This window comes from Anopheles gambiae, chromosome 3 (genome assembly GCF_943734735.2).
Source record: "Anopheles gambiae chromosome 3, idAnoGambNW_F1_1, whole genome shotgun sequence".
NCBI lineage: Eukaryota > Metazoa > Arthropoda > Insecta > Diptera > Culicidae > Anopheles > Anopheles gambiae.
This window is the reverse complement of record NC_064602.1, coordinates 68,252,923-68,278,720: the sequence shown is the minus strand read 5'-3', so window position 1 is coordinate 68,278,720 and position 25,798 is coordinate 68,252,923. Positions and strand designations below refer to the sequence as shown.

At 43.7% G+C, this 25,798-nt stretch overlaps 2 protein-coding genes across 12 annotated transcripts in view; one reads left to right on the top strand and one right to left on the bottom strand.

Moving 5' to 3' along the window:
* Positions 1-332: 332 nt before the first annotated feature.
* LOC133392821 (uncharacterized) lies at positions 333-5,893 on the bottom strand. Its single transcript, XM_061654591.1, has 13 exons — positions 5,750-5,893; positions 5,541-5,660; positions 4,973-5,464; positions 4,422-4,907; positions 3,874-4,365; positions 3,315-3,806; positions 2,770-3,252; positions 2,451-2,705; positions 1,925-2,386; positions 1,368-1,850; positions 1,090-1,299; positions 767-1,021; positions 333-697 (listed from the first exon to the last, which is right to left on the bottom strand). Exons 1-13 carry the CDS (start codon positions 5,811-5,813, stop codon positions 504-506), a joined length of 4,488 nt encoding a protein of 1,495 aa, XP_061510575.1. The 5' UTR covers positions 5,814-5,893; the 3' UTR covers positions 333-503.
* Positions 5,894-6,965: 1,072 nt separating this feature from the next.
* Positions 6,966-25,798, top strand: part of LOC1278883 (uncharacterized) — a 92,227-nt gene continuing 73,394 nt past the window's right edge. For 4 of the 11 annotated variants that reach the window (XM_061654682.1, XM_061654680.1, XM_061654679.1 and 1 more), the window contains exons 1-2: positions 7,075-7,308; positions 17,037-17,706. The gene's annotated coding sequence lies outside the window, so the exon portion shown is untranslated. The other 7 variants (XM_061654681.1, XM_061654678.1, XM_061654674.1 and 4 more) reach the window with 6 other exon arrangements.

The following is a 25,798-nucleotide window of genomic DNA, read 5'->3' as shown; positions in this document are numbered from 1 at the left end:
GACGAAGAGTAAAAAAATCAAGAGAACTATCATTCTGAGGTCGTCTTCTTAAGACGTTTCTCATGCTACTGATATTACTTGATACTGTTTCCGGGTTATACTGGACAGTTGCATCTTATCCTGCGTCATCGAGAGGGCAATCGTGGTAATCCATATAATATTTGGACGCCAATTGAAAACCGACGGTCAAAGTCAAGTGCACTATCTGATAAGCGTCAGCTAGTGCTTATGTTTGCAGAGCTGTTTACATCCACGCGTACGGGAGAGCGAAGTACTTGAGTCATATATGTGTATAGATTTCATTGAAAAGAATATGACATACGGCGACACAGTTGTTTGCTCCCACGACATGTAAACTATTTATTCATAGATTGCTAGATATAGATTATGACAAACATGATATGAGAAAGGTGTTCAAAGCACATGAAAAGAGTATAAAGTTGACTAGAACCAGTTACTGCTAATAAAGTGCTAGGAATAAACGATCATCCACGTTGGCTAATCTAGAAGAATGTAAGAAGCTGTTGAGCAATTGCTATAACTACAACAACCAACACATCTTGTTGTCGGACTCTATCAACAGCATTGAGAGACTTCAGATTGCAATGATCAATGCTGCAGGTATAGCAATCATTTTCCTCAGAGCCTTTGCATGGATCATCCATAGAGTCGTAGTCTGACTGACACCCTCGGAGCACTGTAAGAAAGGTTGCAAAAAACTTGTATGATAGTACAATACGCGATCTCTCATCGACACTTATCTTACCTAACCCATGGACGTCTTTTGCATAGCATCGATCGTTTGGCTCAAACCGCGGGCAAAAGTGTGATTCTAGCGGACTCATCTCTCTGGGGCAGTAATGATCGACCACCAGCGATCGACACTGTACGCACTGTAGCCAGGAATCGCGATTGCACGAATTGCCGCTACACGCTATGCAGGAACGATTGCCAATATCCATACACATACTTTTGTACTGATCAGTTAAATTAGAAAAACATCCTCGCTCAAGAATGCCATCTGTTAAGGTGTCAAAGATGTCGCTAATGATCGAGTCAATTCCTGTATATCTTCAATCAAGTACTTACTTTCACGAACCATTGAATAGCAAGGCTCATCCAGGTACTCGCAATATGAACTAGGAGCTGTACCATTCGCACAGAATGGATTTTCCGTATCGCATACCAAACATTGGCTAGGTTCCAGCTCAGCTTGTGAATGTCCATTGCAAGCATCCGTTGTACATTCGAGGCAGATTTTCTGGTCAGCACAGAAGTGTTTGCCACATCCTCTATAGACTAAAACATAGAAATTGTACACTATTACCCTTCCTCTTCCATCTCACACTGATACCGATTACACTTACTATCTCCTTCCTTGTTATCCTCGAAGCAATTGTCATCCTGCTTCATGCAGAACTCTAGAAATGTACTGTTCTGTTCCGTTTGCTTCGCACTACATGATCCGTCGGCGAGATTCCTGCATTTATAACAACGCCTCCACTCTGCGGAGTTGCAACCCGTCTCTTCACACGTATGACACGCTATGCTGGTTTCACTCTGACACTGCCACTGATCGGTAGCGGCAAGCTCCGACAAACAACCCCGGTGAATGGCTTTCGATGAAGCTCGACGGAAGAAGCAGCGATCGTCCGGATTGGCGCAGGCTACCGCTGGAGCAGTTCCATCTGTACAACCCGTGTGCATATCCGAGTGGCATTGCAAACAGACGGCTGGATTGAAGTAACCTTTCAAAGAGTCATGGTTGCATCCATCTCCGATGCAGCGAACGCAAGCCTGAGGATCATCACACGGTAGTTCTTCCAGCTCGGAGGTACAACCTCGTGTAACTAGCGTACAAAAGAGAGAAAATATCTGTGATAATAAAGTAACTAGATACCAAAGATTTGACACTTTTACTAACATATCATCTGTTCAAGCTTGGCATAACATCCTCCATTCTCTTCATATTGTTGACAGTACTTCACTCCTTCGCTGTTAACCTGTTTGCCGGAGCACTCATCACTCGTAGCATTGCTGCACTGGTGACACTTTGCCCACGGAGCGTCATTGCAGTTTTTGTCCGCACAGATCATGCAACGATCGCCATCCAAACAATCGTTCAGGTCTAGATCGGACACACAACCACGATGGAGATTGAATTCTCTATCTACCATTGTGAAGCACTGATCATTACGTTCCCTACACTCGAAGGGAGATTGTTGCGGATGATCACAATCTTGGACGTCTGAACGACACTGCCAACACGTATGTACGGTATCGAGCACGTCACGGGAAACATCATTACATCCCTCATCTTGACATACCACACAGCGATTTTGATCCTCGCAGATGTTTTCTTGCGCATCAGTACAGTCTCGTATCACTGAAAGAATAACGATAATATTAACATGTTTCGACATTTTCTTCCGAGAAATAAATGACTTTACATATTCCATCCTCAATCGCTGCATAGCAGAATATGTGTTCTTGGTAGGTTGGACAGAAACCCAGCAGGGCAGGTACAGGGGTTTGATTGCAGTTGTCCTCATGATCTGCGCTTTGGCAACGATAGCATTGAGGCCACTGTAACTGGTGACAAACAGCCTCAGCACAAATGATGCATGATGGATCTGTTTCATTCTCGCAAATTCTTTGCATTTCCTCACTTAACGACGAAAGACATCCACGTTCAAGTTGCTTATCTGAGGAATGAGTTGTCTTTTATGAAATTTACTACGAAGTTATTGGATTTGTTGTGTACCTTACCAGCATTGATGGTTGTATAGCACCGATCTTCCTGTTGTTGACACGGTGTACTCTCTATCGTACCCGAAACACATCCTTCGTCGGCTGATGTGCACTGTTGGCATTTATTAGGCACCAACGAAGCTTCCGGTACCTTATTACAGTAATCTCCCTGGCATGCAACACAAACCTCGGCGCCATCGCAAAGTTCATCCTCAGTACCAACATCTGAAAGGCATCCACGGGTGAGCTGCTGATTTTTGCCAATCTTTGTATAGCATTTTTCATCCCGATTATATAGCCTACAAAACTCTGCATCATTCGCGCTTTGCTCGTTTGCACATGTTTGGGAAGTGGAGCTATCACACTGATGACACTTTGTCCAGCGATTTCCATTACATCCCGACTGTTCGCATACTGTACAGGAGAGCTCTGATGGATTGGTGCACTTTTGCTGCTCAATGTCTTCCAGTGTTGACAGACAGTTTCTAGTCAATATGCCATCTGAAATTGAACGAAATTCACAAACGGAACTCCACTAAGGGCCTTTCAATTCTTCTACTTGCCATTTACACGGGTAAAACATTGATCGTTCTTTTCTGGACACTGTAGGGCTCCAGGAAGATCTTCGTTACAATCGTTGTCTGTATCCTTCGATGAACATTGAATGCAACTAATACTCAACAGTGATGCTTCTGGTTGGGCGTTGCAGTTATCCGTTGTACAAGTCTCACAAGCCAGGGTACTCTCGCAAACATCTTCTGGATTAATAACATCCATAGAACAACCTCTTTCAAGATCATTCTCTGTAATTCTAGCATAACATTTTGCTTGTGCGTCAGACTTAGAACAATATGATGCAAGTTCTTCTGTAGAAGATGGTGCTGGATCTGTGCATTGTACATTTTCTGACTTTTTACAGGACAAGCACTTGAGCCAGTTTTGAGTGTTGCAGGCAGGTGATTGGCATGTAACACATGCTCCATTAGACGCATCACGACACTCATTCTGTTCGTCTATTTCCAACGTCGTGAGACATCCTCTTTCAAGATTGTTATCTATTAAATACAAACCTCAAATAATGTTACGAAAATCTTCCTACCTTCACCAACTGCTACCACTTACCCGTTACTCTCGTGAAGCAAACGTCATCCAACTGTTCACACAGCTCTGCCTCCATTGCAGCTTTCCCACACTCTTCCCCATCACGGTCTGTGCTGCAAGTGAGACACCGGGCCATGTTTTTCAGCGTATCCTCCTCCAAACCGTTACAGCCACTTCTATAGCAAGCGTAACAGAACGGATTTCCCGCACACACGTCGCCCACATGGTCTTGTAAATCAACTCGGCAGCCTCGCTCAACATGATCGTCTACTATTCTAGCGTAGCAGTGATCGTCTGGTTTGTAAGTGTCGCAAAATTCGTAGTTAAGATCACTCTCTGCTTGTTTATTACAGCGAGGATCTTCCAAGCTAGAGCACCGATAGCATCTAAGTCTTGGAAAATGATTACAGTCATGATCTTCACAAGCGTAACAAGTGGTATCATCTTCATCGCGACACTTTTGCTGCTCTACCTCTGGAAGAGTTGATAAACAGTTTCGTTCGAGTGTACCACCTAGAAAAGAAGGTGTCGTTTCAAACATTTCATACATTCAATTCGATGAACATTACCTTGAACACGCGTAAAACAATTATCCTGAAGCTGATCACATTCCTCCGCTTCGAGGGCACCTTCATCACATGCTTCATTAGCTCCCTCCACGGAAGTACACCGGAAACATTTAACCACATTGTTCAGATGCGTCTCCGACTCTACATTACATCCATCCTCAGCACAGGCAAGGCAGCGATTGTTTCCCGCACAAACATCCTCAGACTCTGCGCTACATCCACGCTCAAACTCATCCTCAACAATGCGCCCAAAACAACGAGCATTGGGTAGAAACTGAGGACAAAAGGAAGACTCCAGCGTACCACTGATGACTATATCAATGCACTCTACATTGATTGATTTCTTGCACTGGAAGCATTGCTGTAAGTGATCTGTATTACAACCAGGTTCACTGCACGCAATGCACGAACGATCTTCAGTTGCAGTGCAGATAGCTTGTTCTTCCGCAAGGAGTGTAGAGAGGCAGTTTCTCTCTAAGATATTTCCTGAACAACACCTTCATATTCTTTAGTGACAGTTCGATGATGTTTCGATACACTTAATAACTTACCATTGAGTCTTGAAAAACATACATCTCCTTCCTGAGGACAGTCCTGAGCGGGTAATGTACCTTTTGTACAATCTTGATTAGAATCGTCATCTGACGAACAGACTAAACACTGAATTGTAGTAGCTTCAGTAGATGGGCCTGCACAACTAATACTGTGTTTGTCTGCAATTCTACAGTTATTTGTTTCATTACACAAAATACCGCCATATAACAACGTTGACTCACAACCTTTAGAAATCGCCCTTGAAACAGGTACTTGCACATTTTCCACTATCTCATAACACCTATCCGTGGCACGAAACCGTGGACAGAAGCTAACGAGCTGCCTAACGGTACAACTTTCCGTTCCAGCATCGTCACAGTGTGCACACCGTGCCCAGGATACAGTGTTACACCGATTCCCTACGCAGCTAACGCACGTACCACCTTCCTTTTCGCTACACTTTAAGTGTTCTTCCCTCAATTGTGATAAGCATCCGCGTAATAACACTCCTGTAATATATGACAAGCTTTTAATAAGCAAGCTATAAAACACTCTTTAGATTGCAAGCACTTCAGATTGCCTCACCGTTGGTCACGCTTGTAAAGCAAGCCTCACTTCCCATGGTGCAGTTACGGGCGTACTGCATCGAACCGTCGGCACAGCCCGGTGCACTAGAATCACACACCAAACATTGCGTTACGGCAGCTGGAATCCAGCGAATGGAGTAACAATTATGGTTTAATTATATTAATTTTGGGGTGATTATATTAGACTTTCACATCAACAGAGCTTACCGTTAGATGGGTGGAAGAGTTGGAAGCAGATCAGCACGGTTGGGAGAGCTAAGGATAGCAGCATTTTCAAGCTTTGAGCTGAGTAGGAACGGCTCGAGCTGCAAACTTCGACTGAGTGAATGAGCCTAAGGCAGTCTAGGTATAGCTAACATCACAACCAATTGAAGTGTACGGATTTTGAAGAAGAGAGCAAACAATCCTCTTATCAGCAGTGTTGCCAGTTTTAGTACACAACGGGACAAAATACTAAAACTGCTGCAATTTTCTCAACTTACTGTGCGTACTATTGTATTGAGATAAAGACGTTTATACATTAACATTGAATAATCAAAAACTAATCATTTAATAAACTCCAAAACGATATCCAAACGATGATTTAGCGCCCAACACATCAGGGTTTGCATTGCTCCAATGCGGCACGTGCTTCTGAACTGTTTACGGAGGTTATCCCACGCTAAGAGCACCGAGTAATCCCTCACACAATTGAAACTGTAGTACAGTAGCCTCGAGCAGGTTTATCGATTTCAAGCGAAAAGATTGCGCTGCTAAACGGGACTATTCAAATCCTCCGTTCTGCGATACGGTTGATTTCCTGTTCAAGTGTTTGTGGCGTGATTGAAGCATTGATTTATAATTAAAGTTTCAAGTATTTTAGTCACCATTGTTCCACCAGGACAGACGGTGTAGAATGTGTTTAAACCTTCAACTGAACATTTAGTCAATTCAATTGAGTCTGCTGTCCTTCAAAACGTCCGTTGGTGATGTTTTTATAAATAAAACTTCAACGTTGACATTAATGACGATGAATTTTCCCTTTCGGAAGTAAACTTTCGAACACGCTTTTCGACGTTTTTCATCTCCATGCATTGCGAAAGCGCGCTTCAGGAGCTTTCTCCTGCCAATCAAATTATCCCTCATCAAATTGCTATCCCTTTCGCACCGTGGGAGCGGAAAGCTTCCCTTCCAGTTTGACATTTTCTCACCATTTCTTCCTCTTTCTCTCTCACACATGAAGATTTTTCTCCTCACGAATGAAGCACACATTTTCCTCGTGTGCCGCGTACACTGGCAAACCTGTCCGAAAAGTTTGCGCTGGGAAAGCTTTTCCAGCGTGCGCTCTCACTCGCACTCTTTCTCTCTCTCACACGCTCTTTTGGCTCTCTCGCGCTTCGGACACTAACAGGCGAACGCAAAACTCTCCCCCATTACTCGCAGCGGCCAGTAGTAGCCATGATGAATTTCAGTTCGAGGTGAAACGTTCGCAGTAAAGCATACGACGGGTACGGTTCGCACGCATTTTCACCACCCACCCACCCACCCTCCCTTCACCCTATTTTCTGTGTTACACAGCCCAGCACAGTGGTGTAAGGGAGAATAAAATCAATTCCACCCCGTGTTTGCTGTAGCAAGAAGTGTTTATAATGTTGAGGTGGAAAATGGATCCTGCACTGTGACCAGAACAATCGTAGTAAACATGGATAGCAGCAGCAGCAGCAGCAGCTGAAGTAGCAACAGCAGTGTATGCCTAGCTACCACCCCGAGTGGGAACCGTGAATGAGGTGGCAATAACCTTCCCATCGTTCTGCTGGTGCTTCAATACGCGTGTACACACCCTCGCGCAGGGTTTCAGTTTTTTCACGGTGAAATTGAGCGGGGTAAAGTGGCTTTTACAAGCCGTCTCTGCCACTGCCACCTTTTGCACGCATTCCGATAGTGTGTGCGGACTTCAACCCCGGACGGGAGGTAAAAAGTGAAAATCTGCCAGCAGCTAATCTAAAGTGCCACCAATCAGTGCCACAGCTCAGTGCGACCGTGTCAAGCGAAGGTCCGAGCTGGCCATAGTGTCCATTTGTGTGCGTGTGTGTGAGTGTGTGAATGCGTGCGTTTGAATGAGGGAGTGGGTGACTTCCATTCCCGCACCGTAGAAAGGTTACTTCAAAACGGATTGAGATAAGGTGCACACGAACCATACGAATCGATCCAGGATACTTGGCGATTATGGGGCGAACAGCTTACAGGACGTCATTCTCCTTCCCTCCCATCCCATCCTCAGCATAGATAAGGTCGATCAGAACACACACACAAATGACGGGAGCTTGTGTGGTGAAAAGGTTGTAACATAACAAATTCCTGCTCGACCCGCATGCTTTCCTGTTTCCAGCTCTCTCCCAGCCGTGCGTCGCGTTCGACGGGGTTTGACTTTGAAAGCCGTGTCCCTTTTGCTGCCCTCACAAAGGAAACGTACCTCTTCCCTTCCCCTCATGTCCCTTCGCTCTTCACCTGCCACCCCTTTAAGGGCGCCACATCGGACGTTGTTCGCTGTCAAAACGGAGCTGTGTGTGTGTGTGTGTGTGTGTGTGTGCGCATTGAAAAATGTGGGTGTGAGCCTGGAGTTCTGGAAGCCGTGACTTTGCCCCATCCACACACACACACGCACAGAGGAACCGTGCAGCATAAACATCGCGACGTGGGAAAGAAATAAGGGGCCACACGCCAAATTCGTAAGTCGAGCTGCTGCTTTTTTTTTTTTGTTTGGCGCCCTTTGTGTGTGTGTGTGTGTGTGTGTGTGTGCGTGTGTGATTCAATGGCTGGAAATTGGCAGCAGAAAAGGAAAAGTGAAAATTGTGCTTTCACCTAGCCTGTGTGTGTGTGTCTGCGAAAAGGAAGTAGGGCAAGGTGGCAGCAGCAGCAGTAGAAGCAGTAGCTAGTACACACAGGGTGTTCCAGGGGTGCGCGTTCCATCTGTGGGTGTGTGACGTTGTAAAGGGCGTACGAGTGTATGTGTTTGTGAGTCTGTTTGAGGGAATGTGTGTTACGTGTAATCGTGGCTGTGTGTGTTGATAGAATATACGGTAGAATACGTAGAGAGCAAGAGAAAGAGAGAGAGGGAGACAGGGAGAGAGAAAGCGCAGAAGAGGTCTACTAAACCAGCGCCTACTACTGATGACGATGACTGGGTTGGTAGTGTGCGTTGGCGCCTCCCTGTGTTCCAACTGACGATGTGTGTGTGTTTTTGTGTGTGAGTGTGCGTGTGTAATGGAATGAAGACGAGCTGGCGCGCACTGTTGTGCGGTGTGTGTTCCCGCGAAGTCTCGACACACCGACGACCGATGTCTGGAGCCGTGGGAAGGCTCTCCTGTCCCGTCGATTTTTCTCGCCTAATGTCCTGACGGGTCCGCTGCTTACTATGCTCACTTATATGTGTATGTGTGCGAGGGTGAATGTATCTGGCTTCAGTATGTGATGTACGTGTCTCTTTTCGAAAGTGTTGGTGGTGGTTACTAGTCTTCTTTACCCACATAGCGACACACACACACACACACACACACACACACACACACACACACACACACACACAAAGCGCTCAATAAAACTAAGTAGCTCCGTTTAGTAAACCTGCTGCAGCAGCCCACCGACCCACCTGACTGACTACTCTGGTGCTTCCCCTTTTCTCGTGCATGATTTAATTGCTCCACGCGACAATTAGTGCGAGCCACGGTGCTGTCGGACACGTGGATTCAAGGGATCAGTGCGCGTGTGTGTGCGTTGGCAAGTCGGTGAGGAAACGGCCTGCACTGGTGCCTGGTGTGAAAAGCCGACCTTTAATCGCCGTAGTCCGGGTCTAGTAAGGGGGACGGGGGGGGGGTAGATAGACGCATTGTGGCAAAGCGCTCTCCGCCACGGTCTTCCGCATACTTCCGCGGAGGGTTGTTGGCCGGTTGATTGTGTGAACCTTTTATCCGTGCGGCTGGTTGCGGGGATCTTTGCGTGCGCCGTGCGAGAGAACCACGTTTGATGGTTTACTGTGTAGTTGTTTTTTTCTTTCTTTGCTTTCTTGAAGGCTCCACAAACGGAATCGATTTTCTTTCGCGTATTTTTATGAAGCCTTTTTGTTTGTTTTTTGTTCTTTGTCCTCCTACTGTTTCAACCGATTGATCCGAAGCTTTGTGCGGGTGTGGGTGGAACACTATTACGTTTGGAAAGGAACAAGACATTTTCGCAGCTCTTAATTGGGATTTGGCTAATAAGCTGGTACATGTTTTCCACGTGGCAAAAAAGGGAACGAGGCTTTGTTTTGGTAAAATGGTCAGGTTCCTTGTGTAGTTCAATTCCATTGAATTGTAAATCTCCAAGGTTGATTTTGATTTTTCGTATTTCATCACAATTCGTAATGGAACAGGGGGGGGGGGGGGGGGGGTCGAAGTTTAGGAATAACTCGAAAAGCTTCAAACGCGAGGTTTGCTAGAAGTTTGAGACAGGGAGGTCTTAATTAAGCACTATTGATGTTATTATGGTTGAACAAGTCAGGTAACAAAGCATGTCAGTCTTATTTATTTATCCAAGCTTAGGTAGCTCCTTGACAAGCTTGGTTCCTGTGAAATTCAGTACATTTTTATTGCCATTATTTTGCAATATTCAATGGCTGTAGATGCTCAAGACATATCCTAGACTCTACTGCCAGTTGATTCATGGCTTATTTTTCTAATCATGTTCAAGATTTCGTCCAAACATCATATTCCAAATTAAACTACAAACGGCCTTTATTTAAATGAAATGGATTCTGATAGAATCTCAAATCTTTTGTTAAATTTCATCCTCCAATGAGCCATCCAATTGCCCATTATTTATCGGTAGTCTGACATAGCTCGTAATAGTCAATTTGTATCTTATTTCCATCAGCAAGTGCTTTCCATGAATGTCTTCTCCTACGCAATGTCCATGAATGTTATTCTTTGGCGCAACAACCTAATGTGGTCTAGACCTGCCTTAGCCAGTGACATCTGCTTGGCTATCTGTGGTTTGATTGAATAACCCTTTCATCACTCTCGCCTGTGGATAGTTAGTTGCGCGTCAGTTTAATCATGATTTGAATACAAGACTGGAACTGATAAAAAAATCCTATAGTTCTTATAAAATGTATGTACATGTATGAAAAGTGAAATCCATCTCTGCGGATACGATTTTTGACGCTCAGTATCTTCTTCTTGTTCTTCTTCTTCTTCTTTTATGGCACAACAACCGTTGACGGTCAATGCCTGAATGTACCCCACTAGTGGGCTTTCAGTGACTTATTGATTTACCCAAAGTTGGATAGTCAGTCCTACATATGGGAGCACGGACCATTTGGGGCTTGAACCCATGACGGGCATGTTGTTAAGCCGTACGATTTGACAACTGTACCACGAGATCAGACGTTTAGTATATGAGTACTAAATCACTGGTTTCATATCTAATCATGTATCTGATTCTGATGATGAATAGCCTTGCTTCGAGCTTTTATATCGTTTGAACATAAGTGAGGCACGTTAAGTGCTTAGGATATAAGGTAAAAGAACTTCTTCTGCTTTTAGCATCAGAATGATCCAGAGTTTTGCAACTGATGCCACTAAAACTATTGAACACTAATTAGCTTGTGGGTCTGGGAAATACCTGCTCCTAATCGAATCGCTCAAATGATGCCTTATCACATTTCGTAATGGTACGGGATGGAGAGTGCCAAAACGCAATGAAAATTTGCTAAAAGCCATGTTTGTCATGGCCACGATTAGGCAATTTCACAACTAGCAAACCACCCCGAGATTCCTTCTCTTGTTCTATTTCAAAACCAACCTCCAATCGAAGTCTCCGATAGGAACTCCCACAGGATTTTGATCTTTGCTAGCTGTAGGACACCGTTCCGAACAATCAGAAACATGCAAACTATCGTACGTATAGCAATGTCCACGAAAAAACGAAAATAAATTAGAAAACCACCAGAGAACTAAAAGCCCCCAAAGATGGAGCATATAAATTAGCTCTCCTTACGCGGTTTTATGCCCTGACGATACAGTACGGAATCAAAGCGGCCACCGTCGGAAGATTCGATCGATTCCGGGACCGCTACGGTACTGTGGCATGTGGCACACTACTAATACTACTACTACTACTACTACCACTGCACGTCCCACTACAGATTGCTCGATGCATCTTTTCTCCCATTTTTTTTTTCTAGAACTGATCGTTCTGAAGCATCCGCTTTTCTACCACTAACTTTTTTTTTTGCCAAATGCTGTCGTCTGCCGCCATTGGGCATGGAAACTGCTGGCAAGGTCGCAACGGAAGGGAATGATCGTTTTTCACAAGAAAAATAAAAACGAAGAACGATACATAAACCAGTGGGAGTAGCAGTCCTGGGACTCTATGGCTCTGTGGCTTCGCGTATGGAGCATTGAGAGCCTACAAAAGTTCAACATCATAGCCGTGCCCTGCATACGAATTTTCATTTTCGGTACAACGATCCTATCTCAGTACGTTTTGGATTCTTTCCATTTTTTCCATTTTGGAGTTGAAATGCCTCTATTGCAATCCTTTTTTTGTGCTCCTGTGACTTTTCCACCCAATCTACCCTGGAAGAGAGATGTCCATAGGCTGCTACATCCGTTTCCGTTCGCTACAACGGCCGCCGGGCACAAGAACGAGAAGCGAGAAACTGTGCAAAATTAGGACACACACAACTTTTACCATCACCTCCGCAACAAGGGGACGCCGGAGTGGTGGGACAGTGCTGAAAGCTTGTGCAGTGAAAGACCATCCGTGGTTGTGTTTGGACGATTTTGGACTGTTCACCCCTTGGACCATCCCAGCCCGCCGTTCCCTAGAACGAGCGCCGCAACACCCATTACCCATTCTATCAGGCGACGGAAGAGAGAAACGGAACGAACACCATTATGGGAAAATTGTTCCGCTTTCCATGTGTCGATCCAGGGAGCCAGGGAAAGCGGAAACCTGCCGGAAAATGGGCAGACACAGCCATACGCCCGGCAGCGACGTGTTCTACCGGATGTACGTGCGATGATTGATCAGGGCCGGGTCGAACGAAACAAAACTCCGCGATTGTAACGCCGGTCCAATGCGTCACGCCGGCCCCAAATGAGCCCCATCATTTCGGAAGGATTAATTCGGCCTTGTACCGCGTGGGGTGTGCACAGTGATCTCTTCTCCGTTGGGCCAGAGCGCTACCGCACAACCGTGTGATAAAACGTGATGAAATTTAATCAAGGATGTGTACGCCTGCTCTCTCTCTCTCTCTCTCTCTCTATCTATCTCTCTTCTTTTTGCCCCTCTAGCTATGTTTGTTGTTATCGTTTGCCCGGCTCCGGAAATCAGCGAGCCGTGATGAACGGTTTTCGCGCCGCATTTGCATGAATTTGGCTTTATTTATTCGATCGATCTGCGATGATTGGAAGACATTTGTCTCGCCCGTCGTGTGTCGTGGAGCTGCATGCAGGGATCCGGAGGATATGGCGGGAAAAGGGCGATTTTCATCACCCGCTTGACTTATCGGCGTGTAAATTGATTAGCACCAGGATGTGAAGGCAAACGAAAGCATGTTTGCAAAGGCAAGCAAGCTACCTACGTCTGATGAATTCTATGTGTCAACTTTGGTGGTTCTTGGACTGGGATTATTCAAATCGTAGAGTAAATCACCATCTTTAAGCTTTGATTTTTAAAATCTCATGTAAATTAATTCAAACAGGATATTACGTAGTGAAATAGCGCGCTTATAATGTTTGAGACAGTAAAAGTCCTATTAGAGCCTTGAGTGAAGACATGAAATTTTAGATAGAGTAATATTGTATCAAGCAAATTAAGTACCGAGCTTTTTCGATATGACATGCGAATGATTGGTCCTCCTCGTGAGACACAGCAGCGTATCGAAGAGTCTAATGGTGTGACTAGAGTTGATGTAGCTACCAAGTCCTTCTAGCTCGATGATTTTGATTTTAAGCTTTGAAAGAGTATTCCGTCTAAATAGGAGAGGATTATCTGTGTGTTATCAAGTATCCGTTTATCTTTTACACCGGGCAGTCATCAATACGCGTTATAATTATAACATCGAACTGTTGCCAGACTCGTCGCAACAAGGAGTTTAAATTATGGGATAAAATAATTTTGTCCTATTTCAGAATAGCAGTAAGATGCATTGGGTCACCTTTGAATTTACTGTCTTGATTCTCACTCTGATCAAAATCTAGCCCTCTAAGGTAGGTGATTCGAAGCTCCAGAAATTACTGCCGGTCTTTTTTCAAGTGTATTCTGCCAAATCTTTGTTTGATAGTCGGTGAGACCTACCGATCATCGAAAATGTTCAGAAATCAATTCTCTCTACCAATCTCAATAAAAATCGTCTGCCGTCCAGAATACCAAAATCAGTGCCACAGTCCACCCAGTACTCTTTCTAGTTATTTTGAGGAATCCACAAAATCCAAGATGCTGTGCAAAGGTTGAAGTACTAAAGTTAATTAGTGTATGTGTTGGGACGTAATTATTGAATTATAGAAATTTTAAACAATATCAGAATATTGCTCGATCATCTCTTTGGAGACATAAAATAATCGAATGTAATACGAAGGATACGATTGCAAGAATATATGAATATTTTACTTTATAGCATAAGAATCTTAGGTCATATAGTTCAGACCTAACAATACCTAAATCTTGAGATCAAATTACTTTTAGATCTGTGATATTGATTCATAGGATTGACTTTTAAGCTATTAAGGCCGTAGCTGTAACTAAGTCTTATAGAATTTGAAGACACTGAAGATTACATTAAAGGCTAGTTTGAAGAAGAGTTTATTTATTGAACTCAACTTTCGATAGAATCAATTGTACAGAGATGATGAGTATCTGAGGTGCACTTGCTACATTTCCTTGGATAGCAACATATTGGATCTTCAAGCAGACTTCTTTCAATAAAATCAAACTTTAATGCCCAAATCTTGAAGAACATCGTCTTATAATCTTCTATTGAGCTTCCTAATTGGTTCATGTTTATACCACAGATTCGAGTAATGTATTACTGCTTCAACTTCACTACCTTGTACCTGTAAAGATGTATTCCTAGCCTTTCTCACCACAAAGTAACATGAACCACGCTGAACAAGGTTCCTTTTGAGGCTTAATTTAGATTACATGCTTCGCGCGTTGTTCCCCTTCTCTCTGAGACTTCACGTGCGAGCATTAGGCCAAGATTTAGTGCAACGATTTTTCACGCTAAACCTACAATACAACCCTCCTACGAGCGCACCAGCGCCCGCCCGGTAATCTAAACCGATCCAATAATCATTACTTAAATTTTGATACAGTTGCAGCTCGGTCTCAAACAATGCCCTTCGGTGTGTCGGTATCGTGCTTTGCTTTAATAAGCTTTAATGTGAAGGAAGCAGTCACGGGCGCTAAGATGGTACCGACTCTGACCTGCCTGCCTGGCTGGCTGTATGCCAGCGTGCATGCTCGGTCCACAGCGCTCCAAAACGTCATGAGCAGCCATCCAAACGCAGCTTTCCCGAAGAGAGCATCAAAGAGAAAGGGAGAGCGAAAGAATACGCTCCGGAGCAGGCTTTTTCCAGCGAGTGGAACACCAGAGGAAAAGCTCGTACGTAACGGGTCGTACGTTTTTTCCCCATTCTCCCCCAAAACGGAGCAAGAGAGGGTGGCTGAGCGATACGTACAGGGCGCAGGCGTTTCGAATGGGACGGGTTTTTTGACAGTTCTCGTGTGTCTTGTGCGTGTGTGTGAGTATTTTTTTTCTGGCAGTTCCTCTATCGAAACATGGGAATACCCACGGATGACACAGGCCAAAAGATACACAAATCCTTGCGAGCGGCAAGCAGTGTGAGAGCGCGAGCGGTACCGAGAGTGGGTGAGAGCGTACGTTTTGGGAGTCCTCGGAGACGGCAACGCGTCATGAAAAACTGACATGTTTAGTGTAGAAAGTTGAACGTCAGCACACGGGTCGTCCGGATTAGTTCGCGAGCAACGAGTTTGTTGTGTGTGTGTGTTTTTTTTTGGTTCTCTTCTTGCCTTGCCTTGCTTTGCAAATGACGTGCCTGTTAAAAGGGGGAGCAAAACGATGACGTACACGCACAGTTCAGTACACCAGGCTCACGCATTACGCATTATTACCTTGCCTTGTTTACCATCTTTTGGTCCTGGTCAGCTCATAACGTGTCCGTGACACGTTGCTTGGGACACACATGTTCTGCCGAATGGCGCACGGGATCTTTAGACCGTCAACTCAACCCAACCAAACCAAACCATTTTCCGCCCCGGTGAGGAAGCTTCGTTTGATGTAGCACCCGCTTTGATTCCATCGCTTTGATCTCCACAACCCAGTTAACACCCTTTCGGAGGTTTGGATAGTATAATTAGACGCAGAGACACGCACGCACGCACCATGCTCACCTTGTTTGTGCTAGAGGTCACGGAGGAGGCGTTCTACTTCGTCGTCGCTCCGCTGCGAGAGCTGTGCGCGGGATGACACCGTTTTTCCAGCGCTCGGACAACGCGATGCATCTCAAGGCCAGGCAGCAAGGAACACCGAGCAGTATCCTTTTGTGTTTGTGTCTGTATGTGTGTGTGTGTTAGTCAAGCCAGTGTGTCGGTGTGGTGTGGCAGCAACAGCAGCAGCATCCGGTTCAGGGACGTCGAATTTCTGCTGACGCGCCTTGTGCCTTTGTGTGGAGTGGAAGATGTTTTTCTCTGCTAAAGGTTAAGAACAGAGCCCAGAATCTTGCAGACGACGGCAAACTGCATACCCCGGGAGCGTGCAAAAACTGTGTCAATGAGCCAGAAAGTGAAACAAGACTGTGGGGAGAAACTGTGCGGACTCGTAACGTCCCAACAAACGTGAGGACACAGCGTCGATTAGCGAGCGAGCAAGAAGAAAAACGAAAAGGCAGCGCTGCTACAAGGAGGTGGGCTGGGCGGACATCTCCGATTGTTCTGTTTTCCATTGCTATTTTCACTTCCTTCTTCGCTTCCGTTGCCGCGCTTCAATCAAGCGATGAATTCGGTGCGATGATAAGCGCACTCGTGTGAACAGGATGCACACCGTTATCTTCTAGGCTATCGCTTTCGCCTTCGGCATCGATGATGTTGTGCCGAAGGGTTGCAGTTTTCAAGGGTGTGCAATGCAGCAAGGAAACACTCCTTTCACTCCTTATTTATTCATCAACCACCACCATCACCACCGTCACGTACACTGTGTGGGGAATTTCATTGCAGAATTCTTTGCAGCTTCCGAGGGGAGTTTTCCGGGAGAGCAGTATTTTACGTCAGCTGTTACGTGCAGCAGCTCGGATCCTTGCGCTCTCCGTCTCGTTTAAATATTCAACGTGTGCAATTGTGTGCTTTTCAGGGGGGAGGGGGCACAGGAAGAAGACGTCAGTCCGTATCGCGATTGATATTAAATTGTGGCTCCCACCATTCCCACTGATAATAAATCTCATCCATTTCTGTGCAGTTGCTGATACGCATTTCGCACAAATGGTGAATGTTGTGTTGAATGATCGCGATAGTGAAATGTAATGGCAGTGCAATATTGCAAAACTAAACAAGTGGCAGTTCGTGTCCGGTAGTGTGTGTGTGTGCTGGCTTATGATGTGATCCTATCCTAGAGTGTGCGAAATGGTACGGTGTTGCAAATCGATTAGTCAGCGGCAAGTGTCAAGCGGTTCTCAAAACCCTGTGTGCGATAGTGTGTGGGAATAAAATAATGTGATTGCACCTTTCCCTTGTTGTCGAGCGTGCAGAGTGTCTGTGTGTGGTGCTATTTGAACGTGAAGGCAAAAATTGGCAGCTGGTGAAAAGAGGGTAGCGTGAAGGTATTTAAATAAAAAGGGCAGCAGCAGCTCCGTTGTTGTGTTCTGTTTGCTGTGAGTGAAAGTGGTGCAAGCAATCAGTGTGAGCCAGCGGGGAAAAAATGATAAAGTGTCGTGTCTCGTACGTTGTTGTTAATTAGCTTCCAATGATGTCAGAACCTTCTTAGTGTGGCTCCCTTCCACCCCTGCATCACTACTTACCCACAACAACACCCCTTCCCCAATTTGAAGCATGACCTGATGCGGTGAAGCGATGGAATATTCTCTACTCAACCGTTGTGCTTCATATTTCGGATAACGTTAACAGAAAAGGTAATTATCGCGTGAGTAGAAGATAATTAATCAAGCAAATGTGTGTCAATGGGGAGATTTTTTTACAGCATTTTTAAATTTTACATTGCCATCAAACACAACAACTTCCGTACACTACTGCTCAGTAATAGAATGATTATTATTTGTTTCGCGTAGAAAATGTTTAAAAATTAGGAGAGTTGTTCTTGCAGAGAATAGAACATCATCATCTTTATCGCAATTCAAAAGCTTACTTTAACGAGCTGCTGTAAGTTCGACGAGTGTCTTCTGATGGATGATGAAACCTATGTTAAGACTGACTTCGGGCAAACCCCAGGTCAAAAATCTTACTTGGCAACGGGTCGGGGGGATGTTCCCGCCAAATTTAAATTAGTTTTTGCCGACAAATTTGCAAGAAAATTTAAAATTTGGGAGGGCATTTGTAGCTATGGAAAAAAACGAAAGTTTTCGTTACAAACAAGACAATGACGTCGGAACTATATCAAAAATAGAGTCTCCAAAAACGAATTTTGCCATTCATTCAATCCCACGACCATCGCGTAATGTGTTGGCCAGATTTGGCAAGCTGTCATTACAGTAAAGTCGTTGGAGAATGGTATGCAGAGAAAGGAATCTAGTTTGTTCCAAAAAACCTTAACCCACCCAACTGCCCCCAGTTCCGCCCTATTGAGAAATACTGGGCAATCATGAAGAGGAGACTCAAGGCAAAGGAAAAGGTTGTCATTGATGTCTTTGACGATGAGATGACGACCTGGTGGAATAAGATAGCTAAAACGATGGACGAAGAAGATGTGCGCCGCCTAATGAGCCGTGTTACAGGAAAAATTCGAGAATTCCTTCGAAACCGTGAAGAATAGTTTTATCCGTATTTTTCCTTAAAAGTATGAAGAAAACGCTACATTTGCATAAAAACAGATCTTAATTTCAATTATAAATAACTGAGATACAAGCAATTGTCTATGTTCCAATTCTATCTGAAGCAAGCTTTAGAACATAGTTGAATCGTTAAAACGTTTGATATTAATCTTACATGACCAACCATCATAAGCCAATACTCAAGGAACTGGACGAAAAGTTGCAATTATTTTTTGTACGAGGTCTTCCGATTGCAGCTAAGGATTTTATATAATATAAGGTCTCTTATATGAACAACAAACATCTCTAGACTTAGAGCACATTTCACTTACTTGCTTCTTTTTGTCGTCTAAACAGCACTTTTGTTTAGAGACCAAAAAATAATTTACTTTGCAAAGATAATTGATTTGTCAATCAGTAGAACTGATTGATCAGAAAAGGCTGTAAAATTTTAAAATGTACAAAATTGTAACATTTAGTTGAAATCAGATAAATTAACTAATTTAGTAGCTAAATTCAACCACCTCAAGCAAACTTATGCAAAAATAAGCTATGTTTGTATTGAAAACCTCCAAATTCGACATACGCTTATATTAGAGATACACTATTGCCTCCGGTCCACAATAAAAGCGTGTAACGGGGAATACCTGTTCCTTGTTTTTCGTGATTGAACATATTTTTTCGATTGTTCTCAATCCCAAGATAATGTACATTTCTTGCAACAAGAACCCTTATTTTTCGAACTATTTTGTAAAATAACGATAATTTTATCCAAAAAAAGATGTGTGGTGTGTGAACGCATAAAGATTGAAAAATTCGGGAAAAAATCGCCAACAAAAATATGGCCTATGGAAACGTACTTTATTGTAATTATTTCTTTAAACAGAATTTATGATTAACTCTTCGTTATTTGCGTAAGAAAGGCAATAATTGGGCCCAAGCTGCAGGATTTATGTTGGAATATGTTTGAGCTTCCAAAGGAGTTTTCCTTAACCAATACGGTCTTCAAGGACGTTCGTTCTGAACTAAACAATACTTTTTCTGCTAAATGAGGTAATGGGCCTGATCGCGAACAAAAACGACATTCGATGGTATAGCTAATTATTAGCCGGTTCGCAAAATTCCTCACTGATCTGTTTGTATTTTTACAATTGGAATCTTTGCTATCCGTTCTGTTTGCCAGTTGAAAGGAATGAAGTTTGCATCTACCGGAATTGTTGCACCTATAGAAGCTACTGCTGGCCGACCTGAAAGAGACCGTGTATCCGTAGATTCGAGCATATTATCCAAGTGGGGTAAAAATTATCGACTTTCGTTCGCGATCAGGTCAAATGTTTTAGGTCAACCTTAAGTAATAAAAGGACGACAGTCGTAGGAATCGGTATAGCATTAATAGCTAAACCGTTCCCAACAATACATTGTGAAGGAGATTACATAAAAAGAACTGTGCTGTAACTTTACTCGTAAAACTATGATCAATTTTTATCTTTTCTTTGCTAGATAATCTAGTTCTGATTGTTTTCAAAATCAAATATAAGCTACACCAAAGAAATTAAACAATGCAGAATAATAAAACACATGTTTTGTCACGCTTTTTTCTAAGATTGATGAGCTAGGCAAAACAAATGAAACAAACAAGCTTTAGAAGTTTATTAATTGTCTCTTCAATCTAATTGATATTGCTTTCTCATAGCTGTATATCTTATAGCAGACGCTATTTTTCAAGAATAAGGGCTGATCTCTAAGGATAGATGAAATAATCCAGTACCTCAGTAACCGTTGTTGGCTTCAAAACTGTCCAAAGCATAGTTCATTAATTGATTCAATTATTGGATAGGAGACACATTAAGAATTTGGAGACTTTAAGCTCTTTTCAAAACACAGTTCACACAACGAACTCATTTGGCCTTCAATGCCAAGTGCTCGACTTCCTCTCGTCATTTTTCCCTTTCCGTTTCCCAAACGTTCATCACCTTTGCACGCGGTGAGGTGGCACTTTTCCGCCATTGCGTGTACACACTTTCAACTGCAGGCACAACGAGATGTGGTCACGCGTTTTGTTAGCTGTGGTAGAGACGACAGCCCACGAAAAAACGTCAGCCTTAGTCATATTATTATCGCCCACGGTGGAATCGACTGGTGACATCTGACACAAAAACGCAAAGGCAAACGCAAAGGAGCAAAAACGAACCTCATCGCACTCAACGCACACGCGACACCAGCACCGGATCAGCTTACGCACGTCAGCGCAGCCAGTGGCGGTCCGTAGTGCCGTTTGGGGATTTTTCATGGAGCCTTGTTGTTTTTTTTTGTTTTCGGTGGCTGTTGGCAGCCGACTTCTTGCGTAACGGGCGGGAGTAATTTTGCCCGTCCGGAAAAAAACTCCTTTTTGGTTGATGTTGAATCAGAAGCGCACACAAACGCTGGCACACAGCGCCTGGTAGCATCGATTTTTCCATAAATATTTCGTAACACAAACGCACACACAGATATACAAATTCTTGCGTCTAGCTGTAGCACCGGTGTAGCTACTCTGGGCTGTCTATTTTACTTCCCACTTTGGAGTGTGTGTGTGTGTATGTGTGAGTTTTTTTAACCCTACTACAGTAGCATTTCATACCAGTTTATGGGAGTCCCTTTTTTCGGTCGGTGCGATGTGCTAAAACCAACTCTGCGTACTGTCGCATGTACTTGGAGTGCCTTCGCAAATATAGACGTGCACTAATGCCATATGTCACACTCATGGTAGCGTTTGCGTTCCGTTGCGTTTGGTACCACGCACGCAGCAGCTTTGCCGGCTGTGTGGGGTTTTGGGGTCAGGCGAATGCGGGTTTCAAGCGGTCCGCCGGTAGGGCTTCCGAAAGGTGTTTTACCTTACGGACAAAAAAAGGAGGGGGTAGGACAATTAGAAACCACAATACAATTTATGGCGTACACCGGTGTGAGTGTGTGAGTGGCCGGTAGGGCAATATGCTGCGACCACTATCTATTACACGCAGACACGGCAACATTGTAAAAATAGTAGAACGCGTGTCACCGCAAGTAGGAGCGCCAATTTGGGTTCATTCTAGAAAAGTCGACCATAAGTATGCTAAAAATTAAACAGTTTTGCACAAAAATTGCTTCTTAAAATATTTAAAACGCACCTCAAGTTCTACATTATTTCCAAACACATGGTGTTTGCCCGGAATCTTATTCTCTAAAAGCTCTACACCAGGGGCGTCATTGTTCCTCTAAATCGGTGCCATCGAAACGATCCCACGACAACCGCCACAGTTGACACAGATCCGAGCCGATGTCTGCAAATTATCTGTGCTAGATAATGTTCGCGGCCCGCAAAACATTCCCATCGCCTCCCAACCCCTCGGACTGGGCAAGAGCTTCTGTTAGGTCACGTCATTTGGCGGACGTGGCATCGCAGTGGTGGCGCAAAAACGGGGTTGGCTAGAGCTGATGCTTCAACTAAAAAAATGAAATAAAATACACTCCACTGACAGGTGTGTCAACACCCAGGCTCGTGTTGTGCAAAAACGCGGGCACCTGCCGCCAACAAATTTATCATATCCCTTGTCGGTTATTCCTAGCCCCTGTGGCACGAGATGCGAAGCATTCGGTGCCAAAAAAAAGAGAGAAGGGCCGAGCGAAACCACGGGACAGACCTACGGATAGTGTCCGGATGTTTATAGACCTGGACTCACACAAACACACACACATATATACACATTGGGGAAGGTGTCGAGTCACCTAAGGCTGTTGGAATGACTTTTTGCTGGAGTGGGAAACGTTCCAGCCCTCACGTGAGCCAGCCAGGAAAGGTTCACGACACTATAGAGCCACAAGGTATTGGGACAGAAACGGGAAACGAACGGAGGTTCTGGCGGTGCTGGCGTCATACTACTTGCACGTTGGCAAATTTTGGCTATGTTGTAGAATATATTTTTGTCTCTTCCTTTCTTCTCCAAGGGGATATAGCTGCTTCGTTTTGGTTTCTTTTTTTAAATAATTATAGCCAATCAAGTGTAAACGAAAAAGTATTGATCAATCCATCCTTGACGCCGTGTCGCATAAAAAGGTTCATAAATAATCAATAGCGATTTAATTTGCCTATTTAATGTGAGCCATGAATAGGGAAGTCCATTTCAGGGGACGTGTTTTGAAGTTTTTATTTAATTTTGCATTTTTTTCTTCGTTAAATAATGTGTCCTTCAAAAGCAATGCTCGATGCTGAATCAGGTTTCGGTACCACCATGTGTTGGACATCGTTAGGGTATGACAGTCATTGAGACCAGTTGCCCATAGAACGATTGCTTGACAAGCATTCCAGTTAACGTAAGTGCTATCGAAACGGAACACAATCTATTTACCTCTGCGACATAAAATTGATTGAATGCTCTCTTTACTGCGCTATTCGGTTTTGTGCGCGGTCTATCGGACACTGTTAACGTGAATGGTGTGCCACAAATGCGACACCTTCCAAAGGGTTTTTTTGGGGTAGTTTATTGGCACTTTTTAGAAGAATTTCTCTCCACCTGCTCCATCCATTTCTAGCCACCGTGCTCAATCTTCCAATTTGGCACGATTTTGGTTCCGTTTTTTTGCGTGTGTGTGTGTCTCTCTCTGTAACAAGCGTTTGTTCGATGCGAAAAAGTAGACTTCGTGCCGCTCGTTGCTGCACCAGGTGACGAACCGGGGGAGGTTGTAGCGTGTAACGAGAACTTCTCCACTTACACGCCAATGAAGGACCCCTCCGGTGATTAGTCCTTTCGACAACAACCCACCGTCTCACCTGGGCCAAGAGGGGTGGTGGGGAAATTGAAGAGAGGGGTACAAAAGGGCACCTTCGCACACTGGGTCAACGATGTTGCGGCAAAATGTGCTGCCCTATGCAGACGCTATTAATTGAAATTTATGATGTGTGGAAATTGGAAAGGAAATTCAATAACACGCGCGTCCAGCAGCACTCGACCGGGTGTGGGCGGGGTGGAACAGAAGTATCGCCCATCGCCAGGTACTACCTCATCCTCTCCTCCCTTTACGATGCGGTACGCAAAACAACGAATGCGCTGCAGTGTACAAGTACCGCATCTCTCCGCAGCTAAGGGAGGACCGAGGACTTTGAGGCAAAAAGAAAGCTATAAAACAAGCGGCAGCGGCCACACACTGCCTGCCACGCACACCCGCAACTAATGATGGGTTCTAGCCGCGGTTCACCTCGTGCGGTGGTGAAGTAAAGGAAGCAACAACAACAAAAAAACACACATCAACCATCCAACCCAACGGGACTGAGAAAAAAATGGACGATGAGTTGAAACATTCGCAAAACTGCAGCAGTCTCGTGCTCTCGTGCCAATAACGTGTACACCAGGGTTTCGCGGCCCTAGTTCGCGGGAACCATCCAACCAATACAAAACTGCAACCTCACCGCCTTTCGATAACCTGTTGTTATGTACACCATGTGTGTTTGTGTGCATGGGGTTGTTTTTCTTTGTTATTCCCTGTTTCGGATGGGAAAGATTGTTTCATTTCCGACAGGAGTTTCCGAGCGCGGCCCGGTATGATTGCGTGTTTTGATGATCCGTGGTAGAGAGCTTTGGTGGCCCCTCTGTCGTGGTTTCGGCGATGCGTTAAGCTATTTTTTTTAGTTTGAGTATGAAGCAATATGGCAATGGTATTAGTTTTGCTTGATCGTGCAGGTTGAATCGACAGGCATTAATCATATTCACATTCCTCTTAAAATGTTTCACTGTATTTCTTACAAAAAAACCTTTTTCCACGACAAACACATCACACAAACCAAGATCTTATGTGTCTTATGATTTGAAAGAGTTGTATAAAGTGCTATCCTGATTTTGATAGCGCTTCTTTCACCACAAAGAGCTAGAATCTTGAAGACCATTATAATTCCCATAGTTCATATTTGTTCTTAGGAATTAGTCGTACGCTCACATAATACATTGTAATTAAAAAAGCGTTGCACTGCCTCAACAACTGTTACAGGGTTTTCCAAGTCAGTTTCGAATGCAAACATTGTGATTTACCGCGTGCAAAATGTTCATCGTTCCACATGGTTCTGACATTTTATTTTCATCATAATAATTTCTAATTTCTTCAGCATGATATTCAACACTTCTACGGGATGCTACCATCGTTTTTGTATCGAGGCTTAAAGTCGAATCTCAACACCCGTTGACTGGTGAAGTGTTGAAAATCATGCTGAAAAAATTTAAAATTATTATGATGACAATGAAATATCAGAGTGATGCGGAATAACTTGTTTCACGTGGTGAAAAACAATGTTTACATTCGAAATTGACTTAAAAACCCCTGAATCCACCGCCTCCAAGCTGCTTTTCAACAGCAGTCAAATGGTGTATTTTAACTCCATTCAGCTTGAGACATGTTGAAAATCATGTATAAGAAATAAAACATTTTTGTGATGCAAATACAACATTTGACAGCTATTAACACATCTCGCAATCGATGAAAAATGTTGTAGACATTGGAAATTGACTCTGAAAACCCTGCATTTTATCCAAATTAGATCTGAAAGAGCTACGTTAACCTCAAATAGCTTATCAGCACTTGGAGAGCATCTTCAAACTTACCACGAAATATATCTCCTACCACAAACAGTTTTTAAAAGCTGTAAGAGTAGAACGTATAATTCAGAAAAAGATAAAGAAATCATAAGGGTTGATCTCGAACACCATGGAAAAGAATCATTTAATAAAAAAGCATCTTAAATCTCAACGAGCTTCTTCAATTCAGCCAAACAGCTCCTTTCATTTTGATAAAGCCTATTTAATCGTATATAGTTCTTTTTATCACAAGATCGTTTCCTCGCATAAAGATTTTTTACCCTCACCTAAAGATTTCAAATTAAATAAAGTCCTGTGCAGATACTGTGCAGATATTGAAGCACACTATATAATCTTGCAACAGTTTTTATATGTACGTGTCTGTGTTCAATGGTTATTTACGTTAGAATTACAGTGTTGAATAAAAAAGTTGCACAATTACTGGGAACGTCCTACATGGAAGTGACAATTCGAAACTTCTTTAAAATTGAGGTTTCTGGTTAAACATATCATATTATGAAGCATGATCCAATATCTCCAATGCCATAATTAATATTTTTTCTAAGAAATTTGCCGGAAAATTGAAGTAATCAAAAATCATTGGCAGGTAAAGGCACAATACACGGACTTGCATTACCAATGAAACAACTAACTCACAC